This window comes from Coturnix japonica, chromosome 17 (genome assembly GCF_001577835.2).
Source record: "Coturnix japonica isolate 7356 chromosome 17, Coturnix japonica 2.1, whole genome shotgun sequence".
Taxonomy (NCBI): domain Eukaryota; kingdom Metazoa; phylum Chordata; class Aves; order Galliformes; family Phasianidae; genus Coturnix; species Coturnix japonica.
Window position 1 is genome coordinate 952,038 of NC_029532.1, and position 19,069 is coordinate 971,106.

Consider the following 19,069-nt stretch of genomic DNA (forward strand, 5'->3'; position numbering starts at 1 on the left):
ATTCAGAGGCACCAGAGTGGGGCTGGGGGCTGCGAGGGCTCCTCCAACCCGAACATTTTGTGGCTTTTATTTTTCTTTCTGAATTCCTTTGCATGCTCCTGATTTACTTTGTGTGCCAGATCTTCCTGTGCACAACAACAGCTACGAGGATGGGTCCGTGCAAACAAACTCAGAGTGTGGGATGAGCAGGCAAACACTGCCAAGCTCAATTGGCATGGAGAACAGGTGGAATATTATGGGAAAGATACCTCCTGGCCAGGGTGGATCAGAAAAAGGTGGGGTGTTGGTTACTGAGGCTTAGCCCTGATTCATCACAACAAAATGTGCCATAGGCAAAATGTACCACTCACGTGCACAGAGAACCCTGAAGAAAACCGAACTTAGTTACATACTTTGTGTAAATAAACGAGTACATTTTGTCTTTTAAATGGGGCTGAGAAGTTAGAGAGCGTGCGCTGGCTGTGCCTGGGCCCTGCGGGGGTTCATTGCTTTTTAATAGCATCTTAAATGTTATCGACTGGTGCTGAAGGTTTTACTCGCTGGGTTTGTCTGCTTGCAAAATCTTAATCAGGACAGATTGCTTTTCCCTTTCTCAGCTGACCATCATTCCCTCTGTGTTGCCTTTCAGGTGGAATTCTATGTTCTAGACTACTGACAAAAGGCAGAAATATAAGGGTGGTGGTGGTGTTAAGTCTTAGATTTGTTGTGGTACAGGAAAAATCTGTTTTCCACGTATCTATAGTCCTGACAGCTCATTTCCACCATTTGGATTGTATTACCTGCGGAGCTGAAATTAACCCCAAATGAAACATCATCATCTGGGAAATTCAGATCAGAGGTTGTATGGGATGTAGGTGGGACGTGCAGTTTGGTGGCACACTGTTCCCCCTACCCCCCATATGAGTGATGGTCACACATTGCTCCTTGGCCCTGTGCTGAGGCTCTCAGCTTCTCCCACATTTTCTCTTTGTGTACTTGCTTTTCCAGACTCTTTTTTCCCCTTTATTGCGCATGGCTGTGTTTTCTATGGGTAGATAGATAATATATGCTTAAAAGCAGCTGGGCACGACAATGTAGGCTAATCCTTCACATCACTGCTAGAGTAAAGCAAATGCCAGATGTTGATTGCAGAGCCTTAAATAGATGCAGGTTTTTAGAGGCTCCTTCATGCTGTGGGGCTCCAGCTATGTGCTGCCCTATTGTCTGCCAATCTGTTTGTTAAACTGCAGAGCAACGTGGAGGGATTAAATATTTCATCTAATATAAATGTTTATTATTTTCTACCGAAGCCTTATTTGGTTATAAAAGAGTAAATTCATAGAATCATAGAATGGCCTGGGCTAAAATGGGCCACAACGATCATCCAGTTTCAACCCCCTGCTGTGTGCAGGGTTGCCAACCATCAGACCAGGCTGCCCAGAGCCACATCCAGCCTGATGGGTTCCTTGTGGTTTGTTTTTGTCTTCAGTTGTGAGTTAACTGAATATGATGTTGTATATTCAGCACTTCATTGGGGTTTATCAGACGCTGAGGCCCATAGTGTGCTTACAGGACTGATATGGCCATAATGCTGGTTGTGTTATCAGTTATATGTAGGTCCTTCTCATCATTTTATTTGTAGGTTAGCGCAAGGTTGTGCCACATCCAGAATGGAGAAGAGGGGGAGGAAAGGAAGAAGGAGCCACGAGAGCTGAATTACAGCCTTACTGCAAAGCAGTGCAGAGCTCGGTGTTTCTTGGTGTGCATTTATGACGCCCTGCATGGATTTACTGGCCGTGGATTTGTAGTTGTTTTTCTGTCCCCTTGATGACTTTTGCACAGCAGTAGCATTGCTTCCCACACGTCTGCTGTAGAGTCTGGAATATAACCTCTCTAAACTTGCATGTGTATAACATTAACATGAATTACTTGAAATTGTTTTTTTTTTCTTTTTAGGTTATGAATTCAGTGCTTAAGACTGTTCTAGACTTGACGTATCCAATAACCTCAATGTTTTCTGGAGCAGCTTTTAACAACAGCATCAGCAGCATCTTCAAGGATAAACAGATTGAGGTAGGTTGCTTGCTGTACCCACTCCATGCGCGTGTGTGTGGCTGCACTGCATTCTGCTGTAAGAAATGCCTTTCTTCCATTCTACTGTTAGGTACAGGGCCGTGGGATGCTGGAAAGCATTACAAGCAGGGATGGATCACACCATTATGGTGGGCCTAGGCAAGCACAAGAGGAATAGTTTCACTACTCCTGTTTGACAGAGGAGTGTGTTTGGCTGAGAGCAAATGTTTAGTTGTCCCTGGAGTCATATTGCTGAAATGGTTTTATCATCATATTAGGGAAGCTGACTCTAAGAGACCCTTATGTTGTTAACAGGACAGCAATGGCTTCATGGTCCATTGGTTTCTGAGGGCTGTGTGCTTATGGACAGCCTAGTGAAAGCTGAGATACCATCCAGGCTTTCCCTGTTCTGCACGTGGTGCTGTTACCCCCGGGTGTGCTCTGTCTGAGCTGACATTCCTGTGCAGTCGTCCCTCCTCTCCCCCACAACCAGCTGCAGCTTGTGAAGTCAATTATCAGTGCTTGTCTTCATCACTGGGCTCACAGGAGGTTTGGGTACCTTGCAGTCTTACCTCATTACAGCCTTAATCACGTTATTCCTGTGTTTGGAATCCTTGTGATAAAAGATTCATAAATATATTTAAAATACGCTGACAATTTGATGCATAATCTGAACCATTCCCTACTTAAATGCAAGGATGAAAGTAAGTGATTAATCATCACATGTGGCTTAAAATAGTGTTGTGCTGTGCCGAGTGGCTGGTGCTGGCACTGAGCAGCTTTTAGTGATAAGAGCCGAGACTGGAATTCTTTTTGCTTTGTTCTTTGGATGGCAGCAGCCGTCCTGTTGGTCCTTCAGTTGTGCTTGTCCCTTCCTGGAGCATTCCAGCTTTTATATTTGGTTTCAGCAGTGCCTGATAGGAAAACCAGAGTGTCGGGTGACTACAGCAGCTCTTGCTGCTCAATTTGATGTAGTGGAGGAGCTGTAAAGCATTGAGACCTTCACGGTGGTGCTGAGCTCTGGCTTCTCCCAGTTAACCTGGTGTGAACTGTGGCATGGTGTGCTGCAGTGTGAGCCATGGGGTGAGGAGTGCTCTGTGAAGTGAATGGCAAACAGAGCAATGTCTTCTGATGTAGACTGGCTCCTGCTCCTCCTGGTTTACTACCATCATTGCAGTCAATTTATTGTACTTGCCTTTGAGGTGCAGTAATTTCTTCCTTACCTTCTGATTTTTATGTATTACAGCTGTAATTCCCTGATCTGTCCTAACCTTGTGGTTGCAGGAAGGGAAATTTGTCCAGTTTCCAAGAGAAATCCAGCTCTGAGATGTACAGAGCATCACTGTGAGTGCAGTGCCGCAGGGCAAACCCTTCAGGCTGCAACTGTGGATATCCTCCAGCTGATAGATAAGAGGAAATGTTGTGTGCCTCTGCAAGGAAGGAGGCATTCACCTCTAACTGCAGTTCGTACTGTCAGTGCTGGTTAGCCAGGCATGTCAGCAGAAAGGCAGTAGCTGAAAGCTAAGTGTAAAGGGTAACTTATAAAATGATAAAAGCTAAATTAAAAAGCATTAAGCATTGAAGAAATGTGTTTTTAAGCATGATTTTAAGGTGTCCCAGACTCCAAATTTCTGTACTTTGATAGTTGGAGTGTTTTTGGTGACTTCCAACCAGAGATGAATGTTAGCGAGAGCTGGTTACAGCCCTAACAACGTAGGTTCTGTTTGGTGCCTGGCTCCATCCCAGCTGTGTTCTCAGCACCAAAACTTGCACCACAAATACCAAACAGGGAGCACTTCTCAGCTTGTACTGATAGCTGTAGTCCAAACCCTTGCTTGCCTTAGGTTCCATCAAAGCTGTGCCAGAGGAGGCTCAATGCTGTGGCCTGAAAGCAGGAAGCTGTCCTCTCATTCAGGTTTCCCAGCAATGAGATATTGAGTACAAGCATAGAAACCAATGAGATCTTCCTCCCCAGCCCCCAAGGAATGGAGCTCATTGATTTTTGCCTTGCCTGTGTTGAATAAACATGTGAAGGACTTGGCTAGGCCATTCTTCTCATGTGTTATCCTGTTTATTAGGTAGGTTTCATACCATGCTTTGCTGCTGTTTTACCCTGCAATATCTCAAGAAACTTCTGGGGTTGTATTGAAGATCAGCCTTGCAGGATGTTCCTATAGGTAACACTGCAAACTGATGAACTCAAGAACAGCACTGATGGGGCTTCACCAGGCATTTGTGTCTGCAGCTCTGTCAGGATACAAGTGCTGTTGCTTCGGTTTCTGTGTTAGGCTCTGGTTTTGCATGCGAGGTTACAGATTTAGTGACAATGTGCTCTCCTGTGGTGCAGGATCTGTGGATTCCTTACTTCACGATCACAACTGACATCACTGCCTCAGCAATGAGGGTCCACACTGATGGTAAGTGTGCAGGCAGCTGCTCCTGTTGCGGTGTGTGGGAGTGACATGGCACTTCAGCATCACACCTTGCCCTGCAGCTCTCTGCCCCTTTGCATTTTTCTTTCCTTTTGTTTCTCCCTCCTCTGTTACTCGCTGAGCACCAAACTGGTCGTACACATAACAAGGAACAGAGCTGTGGGGAAGAAATTAACTGAGATGCTGAACTTGCTGTTTAGAGAGCAAATGGGTCCACTGGCACCATTCTGTGTCCTTAAAACATTCTGCAAAGTGCGGGTGTATTAACAATAAATCAGAATGAATGCAACCAAAGCAACTTAAGATTCAAATTCTCCATAAACAAAGATGTATTCCTAATGAAGAGGCTCAGGCACCTGGAGCAGAAGCTGGGTTAGGCTGTCATTTGTGTCCAGTCCTATTTATTTCTCTGGTGGAGAATTAATTCAGTTTGCAGTGACTAAACAGTGGAGAAGGATCTGAGCTGTCTGCCCTGTTGTCGGGTTGTGGTGGCAGCCCTGTGGGATATTTGCTTTAGCTTTTGTCTGGCTATTTAGGGTAATGGTGCAGTGAATCAGGCATCAGTGAAGATGCTCTAAGCCTTCCAGGTGCCCCAGATATTTCTGTGGGTAGAGGAGAGGCCACTGCTGCCACATCTCTGGTGTTCTGTCTTTTGTGCTGGCTGTCCCTTCCTGCAGCCCAGGTGTGGGCTACAGAGCCATAAGACCACACTGACCCCAGGGCCTTGGCAGCCAAGGGGGGTCAATGGGGACTGACCCAGGGGGACTGAGGCACACAGGAGGGGATTTACCTTTTGTAGAGGTTGTTTTCCAGTTCCACAGCCTAAAGCTGCTGCTAATAAAACACAAAGCTGCCAATATTGACCTGTGCCAAGCAGTAGGAGTGCTTAGGTTGTAATTAGAGCAAGAACCATTGTATGTTAAAAAGAAAGAAGAAAAAAGTCAGTTTCTGGTTTGCTGGGAAGAGTTGTTTGTTTGAAGCACAGGGTGGTTAATTACTGAGAAATGAGCCAACACTGCAGCTCCTGTTTATTTTTGGTGTTTTAAAGATTCAGTTCTCAGACACGACTCGAGCATCTTTGGGAGTGCAGTATCCAAATTCAGCTGATGCAAATGTTACAAAGAGAAATCGGTAAATAAGAGCCTTAAAGCGGGATGTCTGACAGGAAACAGAGCCAATCGATTTCTACTTGATTAAGCTTTGTTTATAACAGCTTAAAAGATGACAACTTTCTTCTTTGCAGCGCTGTTAACAGAAATGTGCTCAGCAAAGCTAAGATCTGAACCTGGTGCCAATACGAGGTGGTGAAGTGGAGATGTTTGCTCCCTGCAGAGCAGGGGAAGCAGAATTCCTGGGCTTCTGCAATCTGTATTTTTCATGTTCAGCTCCTGCTGAAGGCCTGTTCTCTGTGTATCTCTGTGGAACTTAATGGCTTTAGCTGCACTTCAATCTACTTATTCTTCCTATTCCTTTCTCCCCAGGAGAAGCCTTTTCCTTTCCTTATCAGTGTAAGCTCAACAAAGCACTAAAGATGATCCCCGCAGTCAGGCATATGCTGACATCTCCTTACAGGCCACGAATACAAGACGTGTCCTTAAAACCCTGTTTCCTAAGGCTTTTACCTGACTGTGGGGGTGAATGGCCTTTTGGATTTATTTTTTTTCCTAGCCAGTATTATGGTATAGAAGATAATGAACTGCTTTAATCACTCCCTAACAGTATTCTCAGGAGCACCTCCACCTCCTGATCCTTTTAGTGTGTGTGAACGCCTGCCCCAGCTCTGGCAGCACATTAATGCTGCTGCTGCTCCGTTTCTCTCCTGCAGGCTCTTTGTGGAGGTACATCCGTGCCAGCATGTCTCTCTCTGGGTACATGCCCCCGCTCTGCGACCCGAAGGATGGGCACCTCCTGATGGATGGAGGCTACGTCAACAACCTTCCTGGTAGGTGTCTGCATCTGGGGGGGGTAGAAGCTGCTGAGAACACATCACAGTCTGCAGCAAGAAAAAAGGAGTGGGGATCAACATTGCAGCCACCTTTAATCTCATGCTGGTTCCTAGCAGTCACTGTTCTGTTTCCTTGGTGTCTGTGTTACTGTGGCTTTATTAAGGCTGTTCCTTATTATGGATTATTTCCTGATACTCACGTTCCAAAAACGTGGTTCCAAGCTCATTTTGAATTTGTTATAATATTTGCTGCAAGGAGAGAGCTGGAATGCACTGCAGGCATGTAGTCCTTGGTTCTTTTCAAAAAGCATTGCTTCAATAGCAAATGGTTCTGAGAAAGCAGGAGCTTTAATTGTTCATTACTCAGCCTGGTGACTGCGTTAGTAGAACGTACAGCATCAGAGCACTCGCTGGAGGGCAGTTGGAACTAAATGGTAGTTGGGATTGAAAGCAGCCAAGTAACGTTATTTTTACTTTATTGTCCAGCTGTGAGTTTTAGCTGTGATGTAGCTGCAGAATTGAAACAGTATTTTAGTGGTTTTGTTAAGTCAGGTGCCAATGAGTGTCTTGGAGGAGCTGGTGGGATGTATGAGCTGCAGAGAGGGGCAGCCTCGTGCCAGCCTGGGGCTCCTGTGCCAGGTGTCAGCTTTGTCCTCAGACAGACATAGAAATAACAGAGTAGAGCCCCACAGGTTCCCCTTGGCTTTGCTGTGTGTGACTGTGTAAGCAAAAGCATGAATTGCAAATTGAGGTGCTGTTTCCACCTGTACTTATTGGAGAGTGCACAACGTGTATATGCAAGTGACACAAAGTGGAAAAGGTACAGTAGGCTGAACCAGCCCAGTAATATAAATCCAAGTTACAGAGCAGCTCTGATTTAAATATGTATCTAAATTAAGCATATAAATTGGCTCTTCAAAGCTGTGGTTTTCCTACGCATAACTATTCTAGAAATTGCAACTATCTTGGACTCTGGGGGTGTGGAGGAGACATAAATGCATTCTGTAAGGTGTGTGTCCTTCTCTGCCCTCCTTTGGCACTTTCCTAAGTTCTCACCCATATCCAAAGGCTGCAGCTCGTTCTCTTTCTACCGACCTTGAAGTGGGAGGTGTTGCCTCATTTCTCTCCCACTTCAAATATGAATCTTCCTCTTGAATCCAAAGCTTTTTGCAGACTGAAATCCTCCCAGCCTCTCCTTGCTGTCTGCTTCCTTTTCTGCTCCTTTTCTTCTCTGTCTTCTCTCTGCAGGGTTGCTCCTCTGCACTGCTGACTCCTCTTTATGGCCATCACAACTTGTTCTCTCTCCAGGTCCCCCAGGTCTTTGTTCTCATGGGATCTACATATGCTGTGTCTGTGCAGCACCGGGGTTGACATTGTTGTTAGAGGTGTACTGATGTGACCTTTATTTTCCCCCACTAGCTGATGTGGCGAGGTCCTTGGGTGCTAAGGTGGTGATAGCAATCGATGTGGGGAGCCGGGATGAAACCAACCTCACCAACTACGGCGACTGCTTGTCTGGCTGGTGGCTGCTCTGGAAGAGGTGGAATCCACTGGCTGAGAAAGTGAAGGTACCACAGACTGCATTGCCATATCACCTAGTTTTATGTGCACAGCAGGAAGCTTTCTCTTGGTTATTCAGGATCCAGCCTGTGACAGATCAAATTGTTTATTGGATTTGAGCACGCAATTGTGGATGAAGCAAGGCAGGCAGTGCTGTGACACTGAGGGAAATGGACCATCACAGAAGAGGAGGGTAGAGCCCTGCCTGGGGAGGGGGTTTGGGCTGCGGAGGCGGTGGATTTGGCACAGAAACCTTTTCTTGTAGGTGGTTGGTATTGATAGAGTCTGAAATAGTCTGTCCTGGTTGGCAGGTGCCGAACATGGCGGAGATCCAGACACGGCTCGCATACGTGTGCTGCGTGCGGCAGCTGGAGATGGTGAAGAACAGCGACTACTGCGAGTACATCCGGCCCCCCATCGACCGCTACGGCACGCTGGATTTTGGCAAGTTCGATGAGATCTGTGTAAGTGCTCCTCGGTGGAGGCAGCTCCCTGTCCTGACACTCTGCAGGCCAATTAGTACCTGAGAAGTGTGAGAGTGAAGGAATTCAGTTGGCACCGAGTGAATAATTGACAGTAAATAATGCTGTGGAATGATACCGTGATTGGGATTGGATTGCCAGCAGAAATTGAGTTAGTGATTGTGATTATATATAATAACCTGTAAGTGGATTGGTTCCCTCGCTGTCCTGTGATGGCTCTTTCTCAGCTGCTTGGTTAGACCTCCTTGGTGCCTGAGCTGCGTTGGGCAGTTGTGGTTTGTCAGATGGTGTCAATTTCTCTTCCTTGATTAAGGAGCTCGTTGTCACGTGAGAGATTTGAAGAAGTCTGCGGGGAAGCTGTGAATCATTGAAATGGAGGGCAACACACTAAGATATCCGGCTTGGCTCACATGTCAACGCTTCTATTAATAAAATGCCATCCATCTTTCCTCTACACCTGATAGCAGATCAGGAGAATGGCACCAATGTCAGTGGAAGGACACAGCGAAGGGGTGGCACCAGGTTACACGTCTTCAGGGTTTAGTTCTGTTTGTTTACAAACTGGAGATCAGCCCCGACTCCAGATGTGCAATTGAAGCGTCTTGGTGACAGCATCCAGCATAGCGAACCAAAACATTTCTGCCTGATTTGAGGGAATGGTAGCAATTTCAGCTCATTATCTCTTGACAAGGAAGTTATTTTACTGTCTTTTTCCCTTCTTTGCTTCAGCTTTGCAAGTGTTTGCCATGTTGAGGTGTTTCTGCAAAGCTTTGCTCTTCTTCTAGTCTGGGAAAGCAAAAAAGACATGACACCCATTTTTGTTTAAGTAGCTCTATTTCATGGATGTGCTGAGAAGCCACAATACGCATTAAGCTGCAGGTTGCTTTGCCAGCATTGTTCCCTAATACTGTCTTGTAAACACTAAGTAAAATCAGTAATACAATTAAGCCCTGCAGATTTGCATTTAAGAGACTCCTGAGGACAGAAGAGCAGCTATTCAAAGCCACGGGCTGATTCTCCAGCATCACCCATTTTCCTGAGGATGTTTGGTGTCTCAGCTCTGGGGTAAGAGCTTGGTCTGCAGCGGGGGCCTAAGTCTGCCCCAGTTCCATAGTGCTCTGCTCTCAATGGATGCTCCTGGCCCCTCAAAAACACTGACAGACAGGCAGGTCTGATGGATCACCGCAGTAACAGTAAGCTGCCAGATCCTTGTTCGCTCTCTGTCTAATTTGACGGCGTTACAGAGAGTTGAAGACACCAGGCAATTCTTTCTCAGTGGAATAAAAGATTGAGGGAAGTGCAGTTTGTCAGAGGTGTCAGTTTCTGTGAGCGAGTTCTTGGCACGCGATGCTGTAGGTGTGGGGGGGGACAGCACCCTCCTGGGTTTTGCTTTGAACACTGCAAGGAAAGCTTTGTCATTAGGGGAGATTAAAAAGCTGTGCTGACCTTACAGAGCATCATTCCCTTCTGACTGCAGGCTCTGAAGCAGTGGGTTGGTGGTTTTGTCGATTTTAATTTCAGCTGTGTTACCTGGGTTTTACAGAAAATAGGAACGAGCAACACGTGGCTGCAATTCAGCTTGTTCCAAAGAACAAAAATCCCTTCTTCTTCAGGAGCAAAATCTCTGTTCTGTATCTGCCTGTAGCAGTCAGGCTGAACGTCATTTCCCAAAGCTCAGGATCTTTCTGATGCTTGGGCTGCTGTAGATCTGTCAGGCCCCTCCTGCTGAGCACTCACATCCAGCCTTGGCTGAGTAGCCACGATCGATCAGAGGTGAATTCCACCCCAAGTTCTTGCCCTGCTTTGAATCCTGTCCAAAAAACAGATGGGAAACAATAGCAGCTGGGCCAAGGCTGCTTCCAGCACTGCAGGGCGCAGGACATGCTGCTGCTGCTGCCAGAGCTGGAAATAGAATCCAGGGCTCCCAACACCTGTTGCTTTCAAGTTCGTTCTTAAACACGGTTTCTATTGTCTGATTAGAAAAGAAAGAAGAGTGAAACTTGGAGTAATTGGCTTCCTTTTCCAATTGTTTCCTTGCTATTGACAATGCGTTGCTACTGTCCCAAGTGCCAACTACTTTAGACTTCTTTAGAAGTGGAACATGGAGTGTGTGGCTTTGCTGTGCACCTGGCATTGTATCTGCTCCAGCAAACCAGCTCTTGTGTGCTTGGTGCTGTCTGCTGTAGCTCACTGAGGAATGCCCCAGGAACTACGGGGTCTTTTCTTTGTTAGACTTGATCCAGGAGGTGAAAAAGCACAAAGTAAAGAGCACTGGAGGAGCGCTGTGCTTGCAGGGTGTATGTATGTATGGACTGAGATGCTTAATGCTGCTGCTATAAAAAATTGCTGCCAGGTGGCATTTCATTATGTACTGTGTGGGGGAATCAAGAGTCCAGTGGCTTTTAGAATTAAAATAGCACTTGGGTTGCTTAATTGATCCCGCTGGTTGTTGTTGGGCTGAGTAGCCTTCATAGCTAAAGGCTGGAAAGCACCAAAAATTGGATCCAGCCTTTAGGGTAGACCTGTGGATTTCCAGCAGTTATGTGGGGGTGGCACCATATTTGTGGGGTTTTTTGTTGCCAACAACTATTTTTCCACCTTTTTTTAACCTCTTGACTCTTTATTTTTCCAGGAGGTGGGATATCAGCATGGCAAAACTGTGTTTGGTGTCTGGTCCCGGAGTGGCGTCCTTGACAAGATGCTGCGAGACAAACATGAGACTTACAAAACCAAAACTTCTGATGTGAGTGTTCAGTTTAATTGCACTTCTCTGCAGGAGCTGCTTGGTGCCAACAGGAACCAGCCAGGGGGAGGAGGGAGAACGATTGCCTCAAGTAGCCCCCTGTCGGGCAGCTCTCTGCTTGCTGGTTTGTTCTGGCAGATTATTGATGCTTTCTTTGTAACCCAGAAGTATTCCCAACACAAAAATACTGGAAGGAAGGTGGGATGCTCAGCCCATCACTGCACCTTCTGCCACACACCAGCTGGTGGGTGTGGGTATGTCCAGCTCTTCTTCCTTCTGGTGTGGGTCAGCACCAAATGCTGCTGGAGGAGCTGCTTCCTGCCCTGGGTGTTGCAGTGGAAGGGGGGGTGACTGCAACCCAGCAGGGGCTGGGGCAGAAGGGTGGTCTGTGGGCTGCCTGAATTTCCAGTTTTCAAGCAACTGTTACCAGTTTTTTGAGGACTTGGGAGCTATATTATAATATATTGGCATGTTATCCTCACTTCCTCTTATATAAAATCCAAGTTCTACAAAGACTTCATGTTTTATCCAGTAATTCTTCTTTACTGTCTTTTAGAGATAGGGAAATTAGCAGTAGTATCTTAAGTTATTGCCAGAATGTGTTGTAGCTGTACCAAGCTTCAGCAGGGAGAGTCAGTAGAGGTGAAAAATGACATTAAGAGTTTGCAGCTCTTCCAGAGTTCAGTGGCTGAGCACTTCAGCTGGGAGAAAAGAATTGGTGTAAGCAAGGGGAGAGGAAGGGTAAGTGTGTGTGAACAGGCAAAAGGAGAAGTCAAGGGAAAGAAAACCATGGATGTCCATCAGGTTTCATCCTCTGACTTTTATCGCCAGCTGGTAACAAGCTTGAACATCTTCACTGCCATTAACAAATGTACCTTTCCAAGATGACTTCTTTAAGAATTGCCCATGAAATTGGATGCAATCATTCAGGCTAATGTTTCAGTCAAGTTACAGTATTACAGCTGTGCATCATGCTGGATTTTGAACATTTATCATCATCTCCCCTGTTGTTTTTTATGGCAGTTCCGCTGCCAAGTAGGTCATGCAGTGCTTGTAGGTAGAGCTTGTCACTGTTTCAGTGTGAGCATTTTGTGATGAGGCAGGAAGTGCTGATTGCTGGGGCACCAAAATGGTGCAAACATGGATGTGAGGATGGTTGTTGGCTCCGTGTGCTCCCCAGGCCTGTGCTGAGCTCTGGGCTGTGTTTTGAGCACCTCAAAAGCTGTTTGCCTCTCCTGGAGTCCAAGAGACATTTTAATCTGACTTTTGTTTTAATAGATTAGTATCTACGAAGTAACAAATATTGCAGGCTCCCATTGGGGCGCTTTGCTTTTTTCCTTAGTCCTTCAGAGTCACTTAAGTCCTTTATCTCTGCTGTCTTCCAGGGATAACAGCTGATATTTTTAACTTGCTTTCATTAGCAAAGGTTTTGATCTATGTTTTAGTTCTCCAGCTATTTCGGGAGCATTCAGCATCTTGGAGCGTCGAGCTCGGTTGCTTTTCATCTTGATTCCATGTTGCAAGCACTGAATTTTTACTTAATCTCTGGATATTTAAGCACTCAGATACTTCTGGCTTTCATCATTCAGTTGCTATTTATCTCTCCTTAAAATGCAAATACCGAAGTCGTGAACAACAGCAGCCTTACATAAAGTTCATGTGAACAAACCCAATTCTTCCCAGGCAGAGCAGTGCAGTACCACTAATTGGATCTCCTCGGGGAAGTTTTGTCTGTTGAAATGTTATTCATAGCCAAAGTTAAATATACTCCAGCAGACTACAATAGTAACTGTCTCTCTGCTCTCATTTGTTTCATAAAGATAATGCTGAAGAGAATACTTTCTCCCTTCTTGGAGAAAATGCTGTCGGGGAAGTTTGAGAGTCAGATTCAAATGAATCTGAGGTGCTTCTTTTCATTGCATTAACTGATGGGAGAGTGATTTTGTCCTTAAGAGTGTTGGGGGAAGTGGTCAAACATTGCATTCCATTTTGCAAAGCACCAGATGAGCGTGGACAGTCACCTGGTTCCCCACCAGTGCAGTTCCACCCTTTGGGCCTTTGGGCTCATTTTGTTGGTGTGGCGAGTCCTCCTCTCAGTGCAGGTGATTGCTGTCAGCATTGCTGTGTGTGCTCTGCGGGCACTGAATGAGGATGTGGATGCTTCTTTCCTCCCATCCTGCCCATCTGCAGACACTTTGCTGGGACCATTCAGGTCGCATATTCACAGTGGAGCGGGACTGACTCACTCTTCTGCTGGTTCCTTACTGGTCAGACCTTATTCTGAGCATTTGTACTTCTTTATATTTTAAAAGGCACGTCCTGAACTGCCGCTGTTTCATTTCATGCTGCTATTTTTTAATTCTGTTTGGGCCTTTCTGTCCACCGCACCCAGCAGCTGTTTGTCCCGGATCCGCACCATGCTTTGGCTGCACTAAATCACATCAGAAGTTGCTTATGGATTAGAGGTCAACTGAGAGCAATCTGCTGCAGCTGTAATGGGCTTCTGCTGTGACCCTGCGGGGGCTGTGTGATTCACAGTGCCGATGCTCTTGCTGGAAGAGCAAAGAATTGCTCACAGAAACACTGTGTGAGGGAGCTGCTCTGGCTGGAAGCACGTGGGCTGTCCCCCACAGTGACTCCTACCCATCATGAGCCCCCTGCCAGCTCTTCACCTCTACTCTCTTCTGGGGGTGGGCTGCTGTTGTGCTAATGAAAGAGGTTGGTTTTGAAGATAGGCAGAGGCTGTTTGGGTTTCCACCTGATCACCCTGTGCCCCCCCCCAAGGGTGTGGGAAGGCCAGGATGGTCCTGAAATGCCTAACCTGGGTCTTATGAGAAGGGAAACTAGAGCAGGCAGCTCTTTGAAATAGAGAATGCTCAATCAATGGCTTGGGTGAGACAGTGAAGGGCTGGCTGAGCCTTGTCCCCATGCCTGCTCGCCCTTGGGAAACCCAAATCTGTAATGCAGCCCTGCTGCATGGTCACTGTTTGGTGAATTACTCACCAATGAGTGATGAGGGGGAAATCATGGCAAATGTGTGTCTGGAGCTTTGTCTGTTCGGTCTCACTTGTACATTGTCTTGAATTGGGTGTTTTGTGGACAGTGGGTAACATACTCCAACCTTAATGATGTGTTTCAGAGCGTGAACTACCCCAGCACCTCCTTCACAGACCTGGCAGAGATTGTGTCCAGGATTGAGCCAGTGAAAGCTGCTGTGGCTGATGGTGAGTCTGGAGATGTGGGGGCTCCTGGTGGTTGTTATTCCAGTTACCTGCATTTTGAGCAAAGACAAACCTGTATTCCTCATTGTACTGCCCGTGTCCCCGTGCTGGCTGTGCTCTTTGGTCAGTGTCCTTTAGAAAAAGGAGGGTGGCTTAAAGCGAGACTTCTTGGTGCTGCCTTGAATCAGACACGAAGTGACTCACAGGCTCAGCTGCCATATGGACACCCCTATTATGGGAGCACTAATGGGCTAATGAGGAACAGATAACAGCCCTGTATTTTTACATGGAGAGTCCTGAGTGTTTTGAGCCTCAGATGTGTGCTACAGATCGCACAGTGCCACAACCCAGGGCTGGTTTAACAGCATCAGGCTCTAGAGCCCCAAATCTTTGAGTGTTTCACCAGGGCTGGAGCTTTTTGTAATCAGTCTCTCCCTTTCTTCCTGATTTTGGTTCTTGCAGAGAAAAATCTAAAGTTAGCAGCCCTTCCATCTGTGACTGCTAGTAGAGATGTCCCCTGGTAATTTGAAATGCTAATTGCAATCATATGCCTTATGAGGAAAATATTAATCAAATGTCTGAAGCAGGTGCCGTGAGGATGAAGAGTTCATGCCGTGTGCTTATGGAAGGCATCGGCACTGAGCGCTGCAGGGATGGGCTACCTGTTACAGTTGGGTGGTTGGCCCTGCTAGGAAGGTTTGCTGTTTGCTGGCAAGAAAGAATCGTTGCTCTTGGTTTGAAATGCCTGGTTCTGCAGTACAGCTGAAGCATGAGACAGCCCAAAATCTCTCAGGGGAGGCAGTTATCAGCCCCTGGGCTGCCCTCTGCATCTTTGCTCCTTGAAAAAGTACTTCTATCATAAAGCAGCAGTGCACCCTGCATTGGGGTGTGTGTGTGCTGCCCCAGTGATGGTAGGTTTGGGGCCTTTACAGAGTGCAAGCTGTTTGTTGGTTCTTTGGGGTCAGTATCGTCACCTTTTGGTGATGGCAGCAGCTGGCTTGCTACTGGGTCCTTTAAATAGAACAAATGTCAGCAACTGCTTGCTGTTACAACAGCCTTGCCCGTGTCTGTGTGTTCTCTGCCTGATAAGTTCAGGTCGTTTGGAACTGAAGTGTTTGGTGCATTGAGGGGTGGTGAAACCATGGTCCTGCTGGGTGCTCCTGGCTGATGTGAACAGGCAGAGCCAGTCAGGGTGGGAGCAGTCACTGCCTGAGCCCTGGGTTCAGTCTCAGAAGGGACAATGGATGATGTCCGGAGAGGGGGACCACCTCCTGTCCTCAAGTGCTGGAGTCACAGTGTGAGGAGGTAGGAGGGGACAGAGCCTGTCTTATTCCTCAGCTTCCACATCAAGCCCTGCTGAATGCTGACGGTGTTTGGAAGATACAGACTGGGGCTTGATTCCATCAGTTTTGATGGAGCCGTAACCCACAAGTATTGTTAGTGCTGTCTGTTGTAATTCAGCTGAATGCTGGTTTCTCCAGTGGGTTTTTATCAGAGGTTATCAGTGGTGTTTTCAGCACGAGCTCACGATGATTCTCTGATCCACAGGAAAAAAAAAATGACCAAATGTCTTTCATTCTAATGATCTGGCAGTTGGTTGTCGTGTTAGAAGGAAATGCTGCGGAACAGACTGTGCTGTTGTGTTCAGCATGGAGCAGATGCTATTGACTGTTCCCCAAAGAAATACTTAATCAAGAATCCAGTTTAAATACGAGCCGCTTGTCTCACTGCTGAGCTGAAAAGGGGAAAAAGCAGCTCAAAGCACACCTGAATTCATGACGGTGGCATGAAGTTTAGTGTAAAAACTGCTGCTTTAATGCATTAAATGGCCACCTGAAAAACTGAGTGCCAGAACCTGTGCAAATGGAAGGCAGTCCTTTGTGATGTGCTTTGTTTGGCTTCGGTATGGAAGCAGCTCCACAACCACAGTGCGATGTAGGAGGGGAACGAGTTGGAAAGCAGAAAGCAGCAGCAAAGGCCAATGAGAACGTGTGAAAAGTGACAGATTTTGGGGGGAAAGGGTCACATCATCTTGTTTTGAACTCAGACACAAAAGCTGCTGCTCAGAGCTGAAGTAGCAGCAATGATGCTTAAGGTCAGGTGAAGGCACCAGTCAGGTTCTTGAGCTTCCCTCAATGATGTTCATCTGCTGGAGCACCAGAGAGAGGAGGTTGTGCCCTGTGGGAAGGAGGGAGTGTAAATGTCACTGTTCCCTGTGGAGCTGAGGCTGTGAGATCTGTAATTATCATCACTGTGGTGGTAAGGGGTTGGCACCACGAAGAGCTTGTCTTGTGCTTGCAAATCTGTGTTGCCAGTGAGTCAGTGACAGCATGTCCAGGAGAAGCAGGGCTTGCAGCATTGAGGTGTGTTTTTGGAGGCTTTCTACAGGTGTGAAGTGAGCAGAGAGAGGTAGCAAGTACCCCATGGGAAGCACTCAGCAGGAAGCTGGAGCATCTCCCTTTGGCTGTGCTCGGTCCCATTGGTCAGTGCCCACAGGACTGGCAGGGGCACTTTGGATCTCACTGCTCCTGCTCCAGGCTCTTTAGATTCTGGAGGGCTTTAGGCCACCAGTTCATGTACAGGATGTGTTGAGACATATGCTGTGGTCTGGCTGGAGAGCTGATGGATGTCTGAGCAGTCCCGGCTCACTGAGCTGCTCAGAGCTGGCCGGCAGTCACCGCATGCTGCTCTGCTGCTCAGAGGCAGCTATCCTTCATTCCTCATCCAGTTTCTCTGCCTCTCTGAATGCTACTTAAACCCATGTTTTTTTTCTCTCCTCTCTCTTTAGATGAGTCAGACTACCAGACTGAGTATGAGGAAGAAGTTCTGGACAACCAGAAGGATGATTATATTCATTTCATACGGAAGCAGGCTGAGGACGACACTGACTCGGTACGAAGTGCCCTGGAAATAGGCTGTCACTGTGTCTTCGCTGGCATGAGTTAGGGGTGACAGGATGACTGGGGATGCTGCTTTCTCCAGCTTGGAGGAGAGGATGCAGAGAGGGCATCTGCTGTCTGTAGCTGAGTGGTACAGTGAAGGCGTCCAGGATGATCAGGAAAAAGTCCAGAGGTGGCAGGCAGGGCTTGCAGTCAGGGAAGTTCTGACTCAATACAAGGACACTGCACAGTGAGCACACCTGTGTATTGTCAGGGGTGTGCAGATGAGTGTGAGCTGCTGGAAACTCCATCCTTGCAGATACCCTCCCGAAAAGTAAATGATGACCTGATATTCATTCAGGTTAGCCCTGTATAGAGCTGGAAATCATGTTGTATCTTCCAAAGGTGCCTCTGTACTTAAGTTATCTGTGCTGTGGGAGCTCAGGTCCACCCTGGGGAAAACCTGTCCTGCAGCCTCACTTTGTGTTGTGCTGCCTATAGCCCCAGCAGCAGGGCTCCCTCACAGAGGGCTGTCTCCTTACTCCAGCTCGAGCAGCTGGCAGGTTTGAAAGCTGAAGCTGCCTGTTGTGTTGGAGGCAGAGCTTTCCAGTGGGAGCGTGTGAATGGTTTGGGCAGCTGCCAGTCTGAGGATGTGACAGGGCTGCGGTGTTGGGAGGAGGGAGCTGGAGTGTGGTATGAAGGGTTTTGTTTGCTGGGCTGGTCTCCGGTGGGTGATGGTTGGTGGACAAAAAAAAGAGACAGAGAAATGGAGGGCAGGTTTTATCCAGCTCAGGGATGGTGCTGACAAATGAGGCTGTGCTTTTTCCTCCTGCAGGATGAAGATGTACGGATAAGGAAGCGTAAGAAACTCCAAAATGTGGACTGCCAGACAAGCAGCACAGGAGAGCCAGCCTAGAACTGAGTGCAGCAGCTGCATCTCATTTGTATTTACATACACTAAAAAAAGGAAAACATCTAGATGAGATTAAGCAAGCTTTCGCCCTCCTCTAGGCAGGGTGTGTGGCATCCAGCTGCCAGCAGTAAGCACCAGCTCCTGCCCTGTGCCGTGCAGACCTCTGGGCAGTGCCAGCCCTTGGTCACTCTGGGACTGGCAGAGTGGGAGCACCTTGGGGACGTGCAGTCTTTGGCTGCTGCATGTTCTAGTTACTGGTTCTACTGCAAGGCCCAAAGAATAAATGGGCGTCGTCCTGCTGTGTCCGTTGATGAAAGGCTCCATACAGCTGCACTGGAGAGAGGAGATCTGTGGAGCACAGCGTCACTGCTTGCTTTTCATCCGAATCAGGTAACTGTGATTAACTCCTCAGTGACTTGCAATCAGGTGCTTGTGAGCAGTGCTCTGACTGGAGCCACTCTGAATGTATTTAACTTCCAATCTCAAGCCAAGAAATCAATTAACGTGAACACTAGCTATGAAGCGTGTATCCTTAAGCCATCAGCAGACATTTACAGACAAATAATAGTGCTGACTTTCGCCAGGCAACTCTGGAGTCCCTGCTTGGCTGAGAAATAAAGTTATTTTGCTGGATTTAAATGCCTGTGTGGTTGTTGGCAGGTTTTTCTCTGTGGGACCTGGTGCTGGTGAGGTGATGTTCAGAGCTGCTTTTCTGACGTCTGGTTTTGAGCACAGGAAGCTGCCAGACTGAGAGGGAGCTCCACATCCCCACTCGTGCTGATGATATATGGGATGGCAGTTCCTCTGACACAGAAAATGACAATAGAGGTTGTTTCCTGCTA

The 19,069-nt window shown here is 47.2% G+C and overlaps 1 protein-coding gene across 4 annotated transcripts in view; it reads left to right on the forward strand.

Annotated features, from left to right (window-relative positions):
• Nucleotides 1-18,866, forward strand: part of PNPLA7 (patatin like phospholipase domain containing 7) — a 76,173-nt gene extending 57,307 nt beyond the window's left edge. For 3 of the 4 annotated variants that reach the window (XM_015878607.2, XM_015878606.2, XM_015878608.2), the window contains exons 28-37: nucleotides 1,622-1,738; nucleotides 1,936-2,052; nucleotides 4,400-4,469; nucleotides 6,310-6,426; nucleotides 7,849-7,997; nucleotides 8,301-8,453; nucleotides 11,104-11,214; nucleotides 14,354-14,438; nucleotides 17,224-17,327; nucleotides 18,150-18,866. In XM_015878607.2, coding sequence (XP_015734093.1) covers nucleotides 1,622-1,738; nucleotides 1,936-2,052; nucleotides 4,400-4,469; nucleotides 6,310-6,426; nucleotides 7,849-7,997; nucleotides 8,301-8,453; nucleotides 11,104-11,214; nucleotides 14,354-14,438; nucleotides 17,224-17,327; nucleotides 18,150-18,230 — 1,104 coding nt within the window. In that variant the 3' untranslated portion in view covers nucleotides 18,231-18,866. The remainder of the gene's footprint in view (nucleotides 1-1,621; nucleotides 1,739-1,935; nucleotides 2,053-4,399; nucleotides 4,470-6,309; nucleotides 6,427-7,848; nucleotides 7,998-8,300; nucleotides 8,454-11,103; nucleotides 11,215-14,353; nucleotides 14,439-17,223; nucleotides 17,328-18,149) is intronic. The other variant, XM_015878611.2, reaches the window with a different exon arrangement.
• Nucleotides 18,867-19,069: the final 203 nt, after the last annotated feature.